Source organism: Myodes glareolus, chromosome 8 (genome assembly GCF_982192425.1).
Source record: "Myodes glareolus chromosome 8, mMyoGla1.1, whole genome shotgun sequence".
NCBI lineage: Eukaryota > Metazoa > Chordata > Mammalia > Rodentia > Cricetidae > Myodes > Myodes glareolus.
This window is the reverse complement of record NC_142033.1, coordinates 89,436,072-89,455,119: the sequence shown is the minus strand read 5'-3', so window position 1 is coordinate 89,455,119 and position 19,048 is coordinate 89,436,072. Positions and strand designations below refer to the sequence as shown.

At 46.9% G+C, this 19,048-nt stretch overlaps 1 protein-coding gene across 1 annotated transcript in view; it reads left to right on the top strand.

The window, feature by feature from the left end:
- The first annotated feature begins 2,671 nt into the window (after window positions 1-2,671).
- Window positions 2,672-19,048, top strand: part of Slc1a4 (solute carrier family 1 member 4) — a 29,247-nt gene continuing 12,870 nt past the window's right edge. The window contains exons 1-3 of the mRNA XM_048435490.3: window positions 2,672-3,469; window positions 16,203-16,245; window positions 18,407-18,469. Coding sequence (XP_048291447.1) covers window positions 2,943-3,469; window positions 16,203-16,245; window positions 18,407-18,469 — 633 coding nt within the window. The 5' untranslated portion in view covers window positions 2,672-2,942. The remainder of the gene's footprint in view (window positions 3,470-16,202; window positions 16,246-18,406; window positions 18,470-19,048) is intronic.

The following is a 19,048-nucleotide window of genomic DNA, read 5'->3' as shown; positions in this document are numbered from 1 at the left end:
AGTCTGTAGGCTCAAGAACCCGAGCCCAGTCTGAGCTTCAAGGTTAGTCTAGGCTACGTATCAAGACTCTCTCTTAAAAAGGGGGACGAGGAGCTGGGGAGATGGTTCAAAAGTTAAAAGCACTTACTGCACCATCTGGAGGACTAGAGGTCAGATCCTAGCCCCATGCTGAACAAATCCGAGTCCTGGGTTCACCTAGAATTTCGGCTCTAAGGGTGACAGAGGCAGGAGCCTGATGACATCTAGCCTAGTCAAGCAGTCACTGGCCCTGGGTTCAGGAAGAGACCCTGTCCTAAAGGAATAGTGAAGCATACACAAAGTCCTGGGTTCCGCCAAGTCAGGTGGCACACACCTATGAGTCCAGCATTTGTGTGGTGGAGTCAGGAGGATTAGGAATTCACGGTCATCTGTAGCTACCTAGAGAGTTCAAGACAACCCAAAACAACAACAACAAAATCTCAAAATTTCAAAAGCCTTGCTAAGGGGGTTGGAGAAATGGCTCTGTGAGAAGGAGTTCAGATCCCAGCACCTGCTCAAAGAGCTGGATGTGGCCATGCACTCCTGTAACCCCAGGGCTGTAGTGCAGAGACAGGAGGATTGCTGTGACTTATTGGTCATCAGCCTGGCTCTAGGTACAATGAGAGGCCGTGTTTCAAAGGAATAAGGCAAAGAATGATAGAACAGGAAACCTGGCACCCTCCTCTGGCCTCCACAAAGGTACACACATATACATCAGAAAATAAATACATAAAATGGTAATTGTTTAATGCCTAGATTTAGAAGAAGGGAAATAAACAAGGTTCAGTGACACATACATGTTATCGAAAAGTAGAGGCAGGGAGGCTGAGTTCAGGGACTGCTTGGGTTACATGGGAATAATCTGCCAAAAAAAATAATAATAAGGAATCATCGGGAGTGGAAGAGAGAAAGGACCTGGTAAACATTACAAAAGGAGTATCCTTGGGTCTTGACAACTGATCAGTGAAAGAAGACTTCAATTTGAAGGTTCGCAGAGGCAGATCATAATGACGGCGGTAACAGAAACGGGTGAGCAGGCTGGAGGGAGGCAATCATAAATCAGTTCTGAGTGTGCCGAGTTGAGATGCTGCAGGATGTCTGGGTGGAGGTGTAAATCGGACAGCTGGAAACCCACTTCAGTCTTTGCATTAGAGTTACCGCCTAAGCAAAGGGAGGAAGAGATACTTGGAAGTGAAGAGTATGGGTCTGTAGAAATTACTCATCCTTGCACACTGAGAGATAAATCATGTTCTGGGGAATAAGATAAAAACCTGCACAGGTCCTCGTCTAATGTGCACACCACCCTCCCACCCATGAGCCTCTACTTCAACAAGCTCTACCCGACAGCTAAAGGCCTTCAAGGAGGGAACTTTTCGCTTTCTCAAAAACTGGACAACGTCTTAAAGTTCCTCACGAGGTCATCTTGATTTGCACACAGGTATCCGTTATGACATGCTTTAAGGATTACTTGTCTGCACATTGTCTTCAACTTTATTTTAAGTTAGCTACACCTCAGACTTTCTTAGGCATCTGGGTGGGATAGGATAAGCTATACATTAATTAAATAAATAAGCTATATATTAAATGACTGCAGCAGTTTCCCTTCTGTCTGCTGTGGTCGAGATAGTAAATAAAAAATAGTAAATAAATTTATTCTTCCTTTAAAAAAATCCTGCCGGGCTGTGGTGGTGCATGTCTTTAATCCCAGCACTCGGGAGGCAGAGGCAGGCGGATCTCTGTGAGTTCGAGGCCAGCCTGGCCTACAAGAGCTAGTTCCAGAACAGAGAAACCCTGTTTCGAAATCCCCCCCCCCAAAAAAAATCCATTGACTGTAACCACATGAAACCGTTTTTCAGACTGGCCAAACACCTGGTTGTGCTGTTGTCGTGCCAAGTCTGGAGCCCTGGGAGGAGATAGTTAAAATCCGGTGACTTGTGTTTCTGCTGAGGTTATGTGGCAGAGACGCCACCGAAAGTCAGAGTTCTGTTTCTCTGAGTTTTGCGTCTTACACCAGGCTGTTGCCCAGAGACCCGAGGAATCGCCCCGGAGTGAGCTGGTGCGTGCGATGGCGCAACCTTGACGCTAGAGCCCACCGGAGTTCCCGGCCACCTAAGAGTTAAACGTTCTGCTAGAGTCCTGTGCGTGCACGCGATGAGATTTTTCTCATCCACCCACTCCTTTGTCTCTGCACCGAAGCAAGTTTCACCTCACGGAAGCACACAGGACCTTTGGAAGAAAGGATTTCCCGCAGGAGGGAGGGTGGACCTTCCCTGCCACAAAGCGGAGGGCGGGCACTCTCGTCCACCGGCCGGGGTGAAAACACCGCGGCGTTCCATGCACACCGCGAGGCCCGGACGGTGTGCAGCGTGGAGAAGCCCTGGAGGGTGTCTCTCGAGCCGCACCTCCGCCTACACCGGGAGCCGCTTCCGTTATCCAGGACGGGAAGCGACCGAGCGACAGGATTGGCCGACAGTCGCACGCCCCGCGGCCTCGGGAGAGCCCCGCCTGCCTGTCTCACTCCCCTGGCGGCGCCTCTAGGAGGGCGGGGCCTGGGAATGTCGGGGGCCCCGAGTCTCAGGGCTCTGATTGGTCGTAGTTTCGGGGGCGGGGCGACATGGGCGGGGCCGGAGCTCCTTCCTAGGCTGCAGCCTCCCGCGCGCCTCCAGCGTTGCATCATCTCCAGCCAGCAGCGGCTCTGAAAGAAGGCTGGGCGCGGCGCGGTGGGCTCTGCCTCGATTTCAGCCCACAGCCCACAGCCCACGTCTCCTCATCTTTTCAGAAATTGTTCCCGTAGGGACTCACAGAGTTACGGAGCCGCAGCTGGCACAGGCCCCTGTCTCCGCCTGATCCATTCATTGGAAGCCGGTCTTTTCTCCGAGTCCAAGTTCCTTGCGTGCTGCAGCTTGGAGCGGCGGGCAGCCGACATGGAGAAGAGCAGCGAGACCAACGGCTACCTCGACGGCACCCAGGCAGAGCCTGCAGCCGGGCCCCGCACGCCCGAGCCGGCGGCTAGCAAAACGCAACGCTGCGCTGGCTTTTTTCGGCGCCAGGCGCTGGTGCTGCTCACTGTGTCGGGGGTGTTGGTGGGAGCCGGCATGGGCGCGGCGCTGCGCGGGCTGCAGCTCACCCGCACTCAGATCACCTACCTGGCCTTCCCCGGCGAGATGCTACTCCGCATGCTGCGCATGATCATCCTGCCGCTGGTAGTTTGCAGTCTGGTGTCGGGCGCCGCCTCCCTAGATGCCAGCTCCCTCGGGCGTCTGGGCGGCATCGCGGTCGCTTACTTCGGCCTCACCACGCTGAGCGCCTCTGCACTCGCGGTCGCTTTGGCGTTCATCATCAAGCCAGGGGCGGGCGCACAGACCCTCCAGTCCAGCAGCCTGGGGCTGGATGACTCGGGGTCTCCTCCGGTCTCCAAAGAGACGGTGGACTCTTTCCTCGACTTACTCAGGTAATGCTCTCCGCCACGTGCGCTCATATCACCTAGAGTTAATTCAGCTACTGCTGTCCTTTACAGTGAAATATCAAAATTGCCTCCGGGCTGCATTCTGGCCACACCTTTAAAGACTGGAGACCACAGCTTTCGGCTGGAACCAGTTTTCCGTTAGGTGGGGATGCTAGTCTGCCTTCCCACTGTGCTCTACTCTTTAGACATGGGCTGCTCTCACTGATTTTTTTTTTTTTGAAAATTGTTCCCATCATGACTCGAAAGTCTTTATTTTTCTCCCCGACAGTACTCCAAAGCTTCTGGCACATTGAGTGACATTTGCCTCTGAAGCTTTCAATCTGAGGCTTCTCTGCCCTTGGTCTGTGAAGGAAGTTGGCAATTTTCTGCAGAATTGTGGATGTGTCCAATAATAATAAACCTGGAGTTAGTTATGTGGGGCCCGTTGCCCAGATACATAACTCTCCCTTGGGCTTGGGACAGGTTGCTGACTCCGTCAGGACGGGTGTCTAACATTGTTTCTTTGTAGGAAGGTGTGAGTTCCAGAAGGTTGAGGCAAGTCTTCACTTAGCTTTGCTGGTTTGTTTGTTTGTTTTCACTTGGAGGTTGTATTTCATCCCGAGATGGTATGGTGTAGTTTCCAGAGCTTCACCTCTCCGTTTCTACACTAATCCAAAGTTCACAGATGGGGAAACAGCAGCCTGCAGGCGTTTACTTATCCAACCGGGTCCATTTGAGTGAGGAGTCCAGCTGGCTCCCCTTCCAGATTTTTGAGTTTTAGTGGTATGTTTTGTCTTGAGTCACTGCTGAGGTGGTGAAAACCAGAAAACACTGGGCCAGCGACTTGCCTTTCTCCTGTTTCCATGTCTTCATTTGGAAAATGTGACAACTGTCTGCCACTTAAGAAAGAGACTGTTCATCCAAAACAAAACTAAAAAGCTTGAGACATGGTATTGAGAAAAAAACATCTGATGAGAAGGACCAAAAAATTCTTGCAAAGAGCAAGTGGAGGTAGCCTATGGGGATTGGAGCCTTTGGTCCCCACCAGGCAGCTCGATAGTCTGAGAGTTTTAAGGGTTGAGGAGTAACTGCAGTTACTTCTGGGTTAGAGGATGAGACCTGCTGAAGTCCAGAGCCCCTTTGGCTTGTATCGGGGCAGCTGCCTCAGGGAGGGAAGGCAATTGTGGGGTTCCAGGATTTTTTTTAATGATCTGTGGCCCAGGATGTTCATCTGTGCATCTCTTGGTAACTCACAGCGAGCCTTCATAATGTTCTTTCATCTCTGCAAAAGGAACTGACCAGAGATTGGGGCCTCGAGGCATGAAATACACTTCATTGCCATCAGAGGAAGGACTTCTACTGCTTCACAGCTGTGGTTTTAGACCCACGCCCTTCAGCTCCTGCTTTCGAAGGGAATGGTGACCCAGTGCCATGGCTTAAGAGTCAATAAGGGTCAATGTAGGTGTAACTTCTCAGTGACAAGGGCCACACCCGTCACAGAGAAGGCATGGAAGCGCTTTCTCTGGCCCGTGAGGGTGGAATAGCGTTTTCTAAGACTTCTCCCAACTAGCTCCACTTGATCAAGGCAGGGCAGGAGGTACAATCCTGCCTTCCAGTGTAGGAAACTGAGACGAACATTAGGGATGAGAGGGCTCAGAACACTCAGGAGGCAGAGGCCAGAGCATCTCCAGCGTTGAGACCAGCCTGGGCTACTAGTGAGATTTTAACCAAGAGAGAGGTTTATAGTTCAGTGGTAGAGGGCTTGTCTGGCATGCTTAAGGCCCTGAGTTTGACCCTCATCACCAGGGATGGGGTGGGTTTAGGAGAACGATGGGTCTTCTGCCCCGTGGTTCCTGGCCATTTGTCTTGCTCATTCCCCAAAGCAACATGTATGATAATGGTATTACATGGCTGGTCTAATGCTGCCACTGTCTCAGAGATGTTTGCTGTGAGCAAAAGAGGAACTAAGAAGAGGAACTACCGTTCAGCCAGGTTGGTGCCTACTCCTTCCAGCTGGGCCTTTGGATGAAGCACTTACGTGATGGAACAGTGGCTTCTATCTGCTCAGATTTGATTTGATTCCAGTATCTTGACAGGAAACAGGCCCAAGCTACCTGGAAATGCTTCCTGGGCTTAGGGAGTCTCTAGATCAGTTCCCCCCCCCCCTTTTGTTGTTGTTGTTTTGGTTTTTATTTTTAGACAAGATTTCACACGCTGACCCTGGCTGTCTTGGAACTCACGCCATAGCTCAGGCTGACCTCAAGCTTGAGAACATGCGCGCATGCCTACTATTATCACCAACACCAGCACTGCCAGTCTCCCATCCCAGCCCTTCCTCAGCTTCCATCCTCATAGGGGGCGCCAAGATCTGAAGGGAGACATCTTTGTTAACTAGGTCTGAGACAATAAACACCAGGGCTAATAAATCCTTAGCAGATATACATACCATGCCGTATCCTGTTCTGGAGTCTTTGAAGTTCCCTCAGACTTAGTAAAGAAGTTTTGAACTTAAATAAAAGGAAATACTTCTGAAGCAGCAACAACAGCAAAGAACAAAAGTTCACGATGTCATATTCTTATAGAGAACAGGGAAATAAAGTTCACAATGTCATATTCTTATAGAGAACAGGGAAATAAAGTTCACGATGTCATATTCTTATAGAGAGCAGGGAAATGCGTATACCGCCCTTGACAATAGATCAGAAGGGCAGACAGCGCCAGGTGTATACAGAAGAAACGTTTTTTGAAGTTTTTTCGCACGGTGCTTGTGGGTCTTTGGCACCCCAGCTGAGCTCTCTATTTGCCAGTCCAGATGTGCCTCACACCTGGTTTCCTGTTTAAGTGAGATATCCAGAGATTCATACTGTACTGTGAAGACTTGTCTATTCACTCTGCCCAGGTTTGGCCAGAGTGACTGACTCTCTGGATTGAATGGTACACTCGGCATTTTTGTGTTTTCATTTTGGCCCATAGTGAGACATACTTTTCATAGTACGGCATCTACAATATATATATTGTATATGTATAGCATGTATATATATGCTCCCCAGACCCATGTATACAAATCACAGCAAGTTACAACAAACACTGTTTTCAGTGTGGTACTTGATCCCTTCTGTACTGCTGCCAATAAATTGATTTTTTGTGGCCAACTCATGTGTGAGACACTTTGGTCTAATGCCTGAACGGTGTCCTGCAACTCAAGGCAAATGGGATCAAACAACAGAAAGAAGGGATAGATGGAAAGCTAGGTAAGACGAAGAGGCCCGGGGTTAGAAGCACAGCTGGGCATGATGGTGCACGCCTGGAACTCCAGCTGCTGGAAAGTAGAGACAGGACGCTCGGCTACATAAAACTGTATTTCAAAAAACAAAAACAAAGGACCTATGCTCAGGGAGATCTAGTGCATCTAGAGGTGTGTCCAGAAAGACTGTTTCAGATTCTGGGTCTCAGAACTGCATGTGTATGCAGCCCAGCGGGGACATACATTAGTCATGTGTAGTTACTTAAATGAAATTAGGGCCAGGGAGGTAGCTCAGCTGGTAGAGAGCTTGCCTAGAATTCTAGCATGAAGCCTGGGTTGGACCCCAGCACTGCATAAAGGGGACATGGTAGCATTTGCCTGTGATCCTTGCACTTGGGAGGAGCAAAAGTTCTAGGCTATCCTTACCGGCATAGTCAGGGCTAGCCTAGGATACGTGAGATCCTGTCTCAAAATAAAATAATAAATTTACAAGTAAGTAAAATTTCATTCCCTCAGTTGCATTGTTAACTGATTATCAATGACCAGTCTAAGTGTTTTCAGGTTATTGGCTTCTTATTTGAGGAATTAAAATAAAGGGTTATACTGACCTACAAAGTAGTAAGGAAACTTTATTCGAAAGCCAAGTGATAGTACCAATCAGAAAGAAAACAGCAGGCCACATGGGTGAGGTTAGTCAAGGGCCCCAGTTGCAGTCTGAGACTGCCTTTGGTGGGATTCAAGAGAAAGAAGAGGGGCCTGAAAAATAGCTCAGTGGGTCAGAGCACATACTAAACTCTTGAAGAATACCCAATTTTGGTTCCCAGTATCCATATAGTAGCCTCCAGCCATCTGTAACTCCTGGTTTAGGGGATCCAATACCCTCTTCTCGCCTCTTCAGGCACACATACACACAGACCAAACACCCATGCACATAAAATATATTAATAAATGAAATAGAGAAAGAAGAGTTTGGCTGCTAAGGGGCATAGCATGGGTGGGGTGGCACTGTTTTAACTGACAGTCTTTTGATTGACATTAATGGATGGCACTTGGGGCTGTTATGAATAACGCAATGTAAACCTTTGTTCACTGTGCACATTTTCTATAATTTTATTTTTAATCTATAATTCTAATTTTAATCATATGCATTCCCAGTTAAGCACAGGTATAAGATAGTAAGTAGTTTTCCCCCTAACAATTCATGCAAAGGACACAGTTTGTCCTATGCTCATTCACACAAACTAATTCTGGAGAGACTGGCCCTCTTACCCGCTTACAGGAGGCATTGAAAATACATTTGAATAGAACCTGTTTGTGTTTGATGTCCATTGAGGGGAGGAGAAACTTAGTCCATTGTTTGTGGAGGCATGTGATGTAGCGTGATGCCGGTGGAGAAGGACTTAGGTTGCTAACATTGCCAGGTGCATTGTTCAGAGGCGTGTGTTGTGTACACAGGATATGCAGGTAAAGGGCCCAGTTTGTCAAGCGTATTATTAGATGGAAGTATGCATAGCCCAGATCGAGCGGAGTCCCAGCCTGCAAAGCTATGCTTGCCTGCTTCCGAAAGTGTCCAGTAGCCACAGTCACCACTGGACAATACGCATACGAGTACTCCTACTGGACAGAGCTGATCCCAGTAAACCACGAAGGGAAGGAGATCAACTTCATGACTCTGGGCCCTGGGAAGGTGAAAAGTCACCTTCAGAGTCCTTTGCCGCTCGGTGTTGAAAGCCCACGACGTGGGGAGAGCGCCTACAGACAAAGCTTTGAAGGAAGAAACTGCTTGCCTGGCAAGCAGCTGTTGCTGGAGGCCAGGAGCGTGGGCTGAGATGAATAGCTGTGCTTTCCCGCTGCAGTTCCTGGGAGCCAGCCAGAGGGAGGCCCTCCAACCCCTGGTGCGTAACAGCCAGGGCACAGAGTGGAAGAAGTAGGTTTTAGGTGAGCCCTGTGAGGGTTAATCTTGCTGTCCACTTAAACAGATTGAGGAGAACCTCGGAAATGGGGAAGGCACGCTCCTAAATGTGGCCGTAAGGGAGTTTCCCAGGGCGGTGGGTCGTGAGGTTTCTGATGTAAGGAGTGGATAATTCACCGAGGGACTCAAAATCTGAATGGGCTGTTAGGGGACAGGGGGACTGGAAGAGCCTGGCAGGGGAAGGAGCTCCCAGGAGTCAGTGTTCTTCGGAGCTGGGTCTCGCCCAGCCCAGGAGTTCTTCCACTGCTTCCTGTCTGCTGTGAAGTGCCGTGCCTTCCCTGCTGGGAAACACTGAACCTTAGGAAACCCTGGAGTCAGGAAATAATTCCTCCTTTCAAGTTATTCTCTCGTGGAGTGTAGACACGGCTTCAAGAAAGCCGAGCGCACACCCACCCACCCACCTGAGGGCTTAAGATCTGTTAACTAAGACTTTGGCCATCCTGTGTGCGTGTGTGTGTGTGTGTGTGTGTGTGTGTGTGTGTGTGTCACTGTCAGATCCTCTTTGCAGTTGTCACTGTACCTTTTTGAGTACATTTGGGGTCAAATGTAACCCAGAATGACCTTGACAGTCTGAGCCTCTACCACTACCTCCCGAGCACTAGGATTACAAGCTTTTCTTTCTTTCTTTCTTTCTTTCTTTCTTTCTTTCTTTCTTTCTTTCTTTCTTCCTTCCTTCCTTCCTTCCTTCCTTCCTTCCTTCCTTCCTTCCTTCCTTCCTTCCTTCCTTGACTGTTTATAAACAGTTTTATGACATGGTTTATGGTTTATATGCAGTGAAAGGTACCCATGGCAGGCATCATACAGTTTGGTGAACTTTGAGACATGAATGGCTCGTGTAGCCGTCACCAAAATCACCACACGGAATGAAGTTGTCCTCACTAGCTCGTATGTTCTCAGTGTTTTCACCTGGGCCTTGGACAGCTGACTTTTTTTTTTTAAATAACCATTAGCTTTACGTTCTAGTGTCCCGTGAGTTTGTCTAGTGTTTGCTCAGTGTGTATTTGCTTTGACTCCTTTTGCCCAGGACCGTGCTGTTGAGATGCTCTGTGCTGTTATGTTTATCCGTTGGGTTCTTTTACTGCCAGCTGGTGCTCGGCTGTATTGCTCGACCAAGTCTGCTCTCTCATCTGTGATGGACACGGTGCTGTCATGCGCGCAGGCCCTCCCGCAGATACATATTTCCACCTCTCCTGGACAGATACCCAGGCATACAGTGCTGAGTCATGCTGAATGTATCTGAGCTGCCAAAATACACTGAGTTCTTTTGACCTTTACCCTTTTTTCTTTTTGGAGGGGCGGCAGGAGGGGGGTTCGGGAGTTCTTCTTTTGCCTGTATTATGTCTATATCATAGGAAGCATTTGCAGGATAAATTATTCCCTGTGGGAAAGATTTTCCTAGTTAGGGTTTCTATTGCTGTGATAAAACGGTATGACCAAAGCAACTTGGGGAGGAAAGGGTTTATTTAGTTTATACTTCAAATCACTGTTCCTCATTGAAGGAAGTCAGGACAGGAACTCAAACAGCAAGAACCTGGGGGCAGGAGCTGATGCAGAGGCCATGCAGGAGTTTCCTGGACCACACTAGGCCAGGATTGACACCACCCACAGTGGGCTGGGCCCTGCCCTATCAGCCACTAATTAAGAAAATGCCCTATGGCAGGATTTTTAGGGAGACAGGTTTTTTTTTTCCTCAGCTGAGGTTCCCTCCTTTCCGATGACTCTAGCCCATTGGTTCTCAACCTTCCTAATGCTGAGACCCCTTAATACAGTTCCTCATGGTGTAATGACCCCCAACCATGAAATTATTTTTATTGCCACTCCACAGCTGTAATCTTGCTACTGTTGTGAATCAAAACGTACATACCTGTGGTTTCCGATGGTCTTAGGTGACCCCTGTGACCCCTGAGAAAGGTCTAGCTTGTGTCAAGTTGACATAAAACTAGTCAAGTCAGAAAGTGGAGGTTTTCTGGCTTGGCAGTCTCCACAACTTCCTTGTCCTCGCAGAAAGAGAACTCTCTGGCCAGCTGGGTCTGGGAACTGAGAGTTGGCAAGTAGTAGGTAAAGACGGGGAAGGCTGGCATGGGCACTCGCTGCTCCTGAGGAGACTAGCAAGCAGAAGCAGATGCCAGACCTAGCCCCAGGATGCAGATGCGATAGGAAGTTGGTTTGTAAGGAAAAGAAGGCAAATGCATTGCTGCTCACAGATATACCAAATACTAGCCAATATAGGTTGCTAGTTTATCTTTCAAAGAAAGGTGGGGGGGAGGGTTATGTAACCCAGGCCAGTCTTAAACTCACGAAATAACCAATGACGATTTTGAGTTTCCTATCCTCCTGCCTACACCTCCCAAGGGCTTGGGTTTTAGGTATGTGCCCAGTTTAAGTGCTGCTGGGGACCAAATCCAGCTCATTCATGCTATCAACTGAGCTACACGCTCAGTCCACATCTGCTTGTTTAAAGAAAATATGCCCAAGGTAAGAATTTGTCACAATTATCAGCAATTAATTCAGCCAAGAATCACCATTTTTCTGCTCTTGTGTAGGTGTGTACTTGCTGATTGTTCTTAAGGATACAGAAACCGATTCAGGCTTCATAAACCAGGAGGTGTGGGCTGTAAATGCTGGCTACCCTCTGGAAGCACAGTGAGACTTCTGAAGAAGTTTGGGGGTTGATTTTTATCTCATTTATACATTTATAGCTATCTAGTACCACATAACAGATGACTGCAATATAGCAGCTTAAACCCCCATCCAGGTCTCATCCCAGAGACCTGTGAGGCAAGAATCTTGGCATTCGGCTTCCTTCTGTTAGAGGACCACAGTCAGGCTTCAGCCAGGCCAGGGCTCTCATCTGAAGGCTCATCTCGGGGAGACTTCCTCTGGAGGATGTTGGCAGAGTTTAGCTCTTTGAGGTTTGGATTTAGAGCCATGTTTCCTACTTGACTGTTGGCCAGAGGCCACCCTCAGTTCCTCGTCAGGTGGGGCTTTCCAGAAGAGCTGCTTCCTGTAGCCAAGTGCGTGAGCTCAGACGGCTGGCAGGAGAGCATGCTAACAGGATGGGAAGCTCTGGTGTTAGGTAACCAAACCGTGGAAGGGATGTCCTACCGCTTTTGGAGCCGTGTACCAGTTACAAGGAAGTCATCGACCCCATCACACAAGGAAAGGGGATTACGCAAAACCGAATACCGAAACGCTATCTTAGATTGCCCGCCACGGGGTTGTAACCCCACCATCCGGGGTCAGCACCCCAGTGCTGTCTTCTTGTCCTGTTGCCGTGATAAAACACCCTAACAGAAGCGACTTGCGGGAGACAGGGTTTATTTGGCTCCTAGTTCAAGGTAGAGTCCACCAAGGTGGGAGGAGCCTGAAGCAGCCGAGCACATTGCATCCACATCAGAAAACAGAATAGTGACCGTGTGTGCTAAGCGCACGCTCTCTTTCTGGTCAATCCAGGACCCCATGGGAACGGCTCTACCCACTCTTAGGTTGTGTCTTCCCGCCTCAGTTAACCAAGTAAGATAATCCCTGAAAGGAACGCCCTTTCTCCCACATGCTGCTAGGTGCTGCCAAGTTGATAATGAACTCAGCATCTCACCTCAACTACAGGAATGTCTTAGGATTTCTGTTGCTTTGAAGAGATCTCTTGGGGCTGGCTTACAGTTCAGAGGTTTAGCCCATTATCATCATGGCAGGAGGCATGGTAGCATGCAGGCAGACATGGAGCTGGAGAAGGGGCTGAGAGTTCTACATCTTGATCTGCAGGCAGCAAAGGGAGACTGTGTGTCACACTGGGCATAGCTTGAGCATATAAGACCCCAAAGCCCAGGCTGACTTTTGGGACCCTATTCTTCATACTGGGTTGCCTTGCCCAGTCTTAATACATGGACAGGTGCTTAACCTTACTGCAACTTAATATGCCATGCTTTGTTGATATCCATGGGAGGCCTGCCTCTTTCTGAACAGAAATGGAGGAGTAGATTGGGTCAGGGGCCGGGGGAAGGAAGGGGAAACTGTGGTCAAGATGTAAAATAAATTAATTTATTTAATTTAATTTAAAAAAAGACCTCAGAGCCCACCTCCACAGTGACGCACTTCTTCCAACAAGGCCATACCTACTCTGACCAGGCCACACCTCCTAATAGTGCCAGTCCCTGTGGGCTAAGCCTGAGACCATGGGGGCCATTCCTACCCACATCACAGGAGTCAGAACTGGTGGGCAAGTCCAGCATCAGCATCAGTGTGATGATGACCCTGAACCTTTCATCCTTCCAGACTTCCTCTTCCTGCTGGAAGTACACAGTTGGAGTGTAGTAGCTTGTAAATAAACACCAGCATCCTACTGGCTCCAAAGGAGCTAGTCCCAGCACATGGGAGGCAGAAGCAGGTGACTCTCCATGGGTTCAAAGCCAGCTTAGTCTATATAGTGAGATGTCTTTTTTAAAAAAAATCAGTAAAAATTATTTTGAACTTAGTTCTTTTAAAAACTCATTTAACCACTAAGAACCACTCTCCAGCCACCCAGAAATGTGTTTACTATGGAAATGCAGGGCTGGAGAAATGGTCAGTGGTTAGAGTGACTGCTGCATGTCATGGAGAACCAAAGTCTGGTTCTCAGCACCCATGGAGCAAACCAGGCACCCATATGTGCCTTTAACCCCAGCTCTGAGGAGAAGAAGGGATAGGATTGCTGGGATTTGGGGATTTGTTCACTCCAGATTCAGTGAGAAACCTCTTCTTACAGAAATGAGGTGGTGAATGGTTGAGGAGGACACCTGACTTCAGCCTCTGGCGTCAGCATGTGTGACCATAGTGTGTGTTCGTACACACATGCCGAGTGAGCATATCCACGACACAAATAAGTAAACAAGTCTTTTAAAAAATACGTAAATTCTATGTATCAGAGGTTGGACCCCTCTTTCTGATTAGAATCACTGCTAACCATCTTACCAAAAGCAATCTACAGATTCAATGCAATGCCCAGCAAAATCCCAGCAAAATTCTTCACAGACCTCAAAAAGAACGGTACTCAACTTCATATGGAAAAGCAAAAAAGCCCAGAATAACCAAAACAATCCTATACAATAAAAGAACTTCTGGAGGCATCACAATCCCTGACTTCAAACTCTACTACAGAGCTACAGTACTGAAAACAGCCTGGTATTGGCATAAAAGCAGACAAGAGAACCAATGGAACTAAATCAAAGACCCAGATATTAATCCACACACCTACGAACACCTGATTTTTGAAAAAGAAGAATGAAAATAGATCCATGTCTATCACCATGCACAAAACTTAAGTCCAAATAGTTCAAAGACCTCAACATAAAGCCAGCCACACTGAACCTTATAGAAGAGAAAGTGGAAAGCACACTTGAACGCATTAGCACAGGAGACCACTTCCTAAATATAACCTCAGTAGCAGAGACACTGAGAGAAACAAATAATCCAATAAAAAAAAATGGAGTACAGACCTAAACAGAGAACTCTCAACAGAGGAATCTAAAATGGCTGAAAGACGCTTAAAGAAATGCTCAACATCCTTAGTCACCAGAGAAATGCAAATAGCAACTCTGAGATTCCTCCCTACACCTGTGAGAATAGCCAAGATCAAAAACACTGATGACAACTCATGCTGGAGGGTTGTGGAGTAAAGGGAACACTTCTGCATTGCTGGTGGGAATGAAAGCTGGTACAGTCCCTTTGGATGTCAGTGTGGTAATTTCCCAGAAAATTAGGAAACAACCTTTCTCAAGACCCAGCAATACCACTTTTGGGTATATATCCAAAGGATACTCAATCGTGCCACAAGGACGTGTGCTCAACTATGTTCATAGCAGCTTTGTTTGTCATACCTAGAACCTGGAAACAACCTAAATGCCCCTCAACTGAAGAATAGATAAGGAAAATGTGGTACATTTACACAGTGGAGTACTACACAGCAGAAAAAAATAACATCTTGAAATTTGTAAGCAAATGGGTGGATCCAGAAAACATTATTTTGAGTGAGGTAACCCAGACACAGAAAGACAATTATCACATGTACTCACTCATAAGTGGTTTTTAAACAAAAAAAAACAAAAACAAAGAAAACCAGCCTACAAACCACAATCTCAGAGAACCTAAACAACAATGAGGACCCTAAGAGAGACATACATGGATCTAATCTACATGGGAAGTAGAAAAAGACAAGATCTCCTGAGTAAATTGGGAGCATGGGAGAGGGCCGAAGGAAGGGGAGAAAAATATATAGCTCAATAAAATCAATAAAAGCTTTTAAAAAAGAATCACTGCTAAGCAGACTTGCAGGCTAATGCTTGGACTTCAGTGGAAAAGGAAGGACTCAGATCTTATAATTTGCCACTAGTGCTACATTTTCTTAGCAAGATGAGTAATTCTTGGAGACTTTCCAAACAAAACAAACCATTATCCCGTAATCTACATAGTAGTTGTATTCCTGGAAATTTGAACGTATGTTCAAATTGTAAAATGAAAAAACACAGTCTCCTGGTTGGAGTTAGTCCAGGCTCAGGTGGTTATAAATAAGGCTATTATCATGCTGAACACTGGGGGAGTCAAGGGGTTTTGAGAAAGTTACTCGTAAAGGATTTTGTTGTACTTGGCAGGACAAATTTCAGAACCCTGGTACCCTCCCTTCCAAAGTCCCTCAGTTCCATAAATAGATCTCAGTTACTGTGACAAAACAAAATCCATTGGTTCAGCAGGTGTAGTGATAGACACCTGTAATTCCAACTCTTGGAAAGCTGAGGAAGGAAGGTGGAGGGTTTAAAGTCGGCCTGAATTACACAGTAAACTTTGTTTCACAATTAAAAAAATAAAAATCCCTGGGAGCGGAGAGATGGCTCAGCAGTTAGGAGGGTTGACTACCCTTGTGAAGGACTAGCGTTCAGTTCCCAGGCCCCATCAGGGTGACTCCACTGTAATTACAGCTTTGCAGGATACAGCGCCCCTGTTTGACCTCCGGGAGTGCCTGCACAGATGCGTGCTTGACCGAGAGGATGCACGAACACGCACAGTAATAAAAGTAAATATGTTTTTGTTTCTTGAGACAGGGTTTCTCTGTGTAGCCCTGACTGTCCTGGAACTCACTCTGTAGACCAGGCTGGCCTCTGCCTCCCCAGTGCTGGGATTAAAGGCCATGAGCATAAATATCAATCTTATGTAGACAGAATATTGTATACATAATAAATAAATAAATAAATAAATAAAAATCTTAAAACAATGACAAAACCCCAAACCTGTGGTGCTCAGAAGTTCAGCATCATCTCTGCTACCCAGCGAGTTCAAGGCTGTCTTGGCTATGTGAGATACTAAAAATTTTTAAAGAATGAGCTGGGGATATATCTCAATGGCAGGACACTTGCCTGTTGTATGCAAAGCCCCAAGTTATCCAACCTTAGTGCTAAACAAAACAAAAAACAACAACCAAAAAAAGAAAGAAAAGCAACACCAACAAAGCAAAAAACAAATATACAATCCTGACCAAATGCTTTCTTTTTCAACAGAAACCTGTTTCCTTCCAATCTTGTGGTTGCAGCATTCTCTACGGTAAGGTTTGCTACTTTGTCAAATACATGAAACTTTGATCGAGGAACTGTATAAATTAATGCCCAGAATGTGATAATGTCGAGTAAGGATGGGTCCTACTGTAGACCATCCCCATACCCTTCAGGAATGAGTCTTATTTGGAGAAATGGCCCTGAAATCATGATCAGGCCTCATCGAGGGAAGGAGAGCATTACACATACACACACACATACACAAAGAATGGACAATCGATAATAGAGTCAAACCACCATGAAGGGAGGGGGGCTTCCCTGTGAAATCTGGAGAGGAGTCTCATTAATAGCGATAATAAGGGAGATGGGAGCGCCGTGAGGATGAGCTGGGAGGCCAGAGGAACCTCTTCACAGACATTCTAGAACAATCCAAAGGGATCTTGTTATAAGTAAACATTAGCGTTCGTTTCTATAGAAGGATACTTGGAACAAAATTAAGAAATGACAAAACTCTAAAATATAGAAAGGGGTCTTTAAAATCCCCTACAGTCTTTAGAAAATGCCCCCCAAACCATTGTTTGGAGAATGTCCTAAACATTGTAGAATTTTTAGAAATAGTATTTTTGTTCTGATGTATGTGTTCCAGAATAAAAGAAGAAGAGGTAGGAGGAAATCTTCCCACAGTCACTACCTAGAATAACTTTTCACTGACATTTTGGTGTATTAGTTAGTTAGTTAGTTAATTCTGTGTTTGAATGTTCTTCTGCATGTATATCTGTGCACCACATGCATGCCTGGTGCCCTCGGAAGGCCAGAAGAGGACATTGGATCCCTTGGAGTTAGGGACAGTTGTGAGCGGCCGTGTGGGTGCTGGGAATTGAATCTGGGTCCTCTGGAAGAGCAGCCCGTGCTCTTCCCATTTCCCTAACCCCTGTGAATGCAGATTTTAAACACAATTATGCAAATGTTTTGCTCCCAGGTATAGGTGCACAGATAAGCTTTAGGACGCACCCCTTCTTTGGCAGCCTAGGACGAACCTTTTCCTCTCACCTAGAAGTTGGTGGCTATAAGAATATAACACACTTTTCTGCCTGTGCCCTGTTGGATGTTCAGGTTGTTTATAGATTTCCCCCTTTTTTAAGCAGCATGGAAAAGAAAGATCTTTAGCCAATCTTCACACAGAAAATGAGTAGATATCGGTCCAGGCATTTTGATCTAATTGCCTTTTGTAAGAAAAAAAAGTTCTTACTTTTTGTTTTCTTAGTCTTTTGTTTTGCATATTTTTTACACAGAAGAAAACTACCTATTTTGCATTTTTAATCTGCATGTGAGCACGGGGTGAACTCTGTATATAATGTGAGGTAAAGAGAACAGTAGCTACATAGAGCTTTTGGTGCTTGTCACAAAAGGGATGGGGTGAGGTTGGTTTCCCTGCCACCCTGATCATGAGACAACTGAATACATCTGCCTCTCCAAAACTTTAGTAAAGCTGAGAGAAGCCAAAGCTCATCAAACATGGACACAAGCAGGCGCTTGGGTCTGTGCTGTCTGGACATCTGACCGTTCTGGAGCCACACGTCCTCAGTACCTGTGATGAGAACTGGGCTCCTGCAGAGCCCACTCAGTAGTGGGGACAGAGATGCGGTGCACACCTTGCAGAGGTGTGTCTACTCAGCCATCAGTAGGCCAGGGCCCTGGGAGACTTGGCCAGCAGACACTGTCTTGCCTTATGTCCCTTCCTCTGGAGGTGACAGCTCACACCAGATTAGAAACAGATGCCAAAGAGCAGCCACACTTGAGCCATTCTGGAACACGGCGGAGCATAAATATATGAATGAAAAATAAAACGTGATGGACTTTAGCTTTCTGGAATTTGTGCCAAACATCTAGTAATCTGAAGCATGAGCTGTCAGAGTACCAATCTATCAGCAGGAAAGTGTGTATCTCTTCTTTAACCTTTTGCCCAAGGAACAGGTGGGAATTCTATTTCCTTGGGCCGCGAACTCACTCAAAAGCTTCTTAGGACGTGCTGCCTTGGTGTTCATGGAACTTTTGTGCAGGCTTCAGAGGTCAGTGTCAGGCCAGCCAGGTGCAGCCTGCCCAGCACACTCACAGAATAGCAGTAGAATAAGACCTCACTATGCCCTCGGTGCCTCCGGGTGGGTCCCTAGACTCGTTCACTGACGATGGGTTCTCTTCCTCTCTATCAGTCTGCAACCAGTTACACAGTGGTGACCCATAACACCAGCTCCGGGAACGTGACCTACGAGAAGGTAAGGATCTCCAGACGAACGCGAAAGGGTGTGGAAAGCAAATCAGCTTCCTTAATGAAGGATGTCTGCCATATGTCTTTTCCTTACTGGGGTTGGAAACTGGGGGTTCTGAATGGGATATGTAAAGCCTCCGGGTTAGGTTTGCGCCTTCCCACCATGGCCCAATGCCAGTGTCTAGAACACAGGAATCTGCAGAGGTCTGTAAGCTCTTTCCTAATGCCATGGAAGGCGACGGCGCATACACAGAGCTTGGAAGAAACTAACACGATATAGGGGAGAAATAAAAATAACATAATAACCCAATACATATTTTACCGTGTAAATGGACAATTTAGAAGATATAGCCAAGTTTTTGTGTATTTCCATCTACTTGGAATGAATAAATTTGGATTTAAAAAGCAGTGGGGCCTGGTACTGATAGGGCACTGTCCCCAGCGCTTATGAGGCTGAGGCAAGAGAATCACTGTGAGTTCCAGGATAGCCTAGGCCATACAGAAAGATTCTGTCTCAGACATAAAATTAAGTATTTAAAAAGCATGGTGACTTGTGGAAGTGAGGCAAGGGGACCCGGAGCCCAGG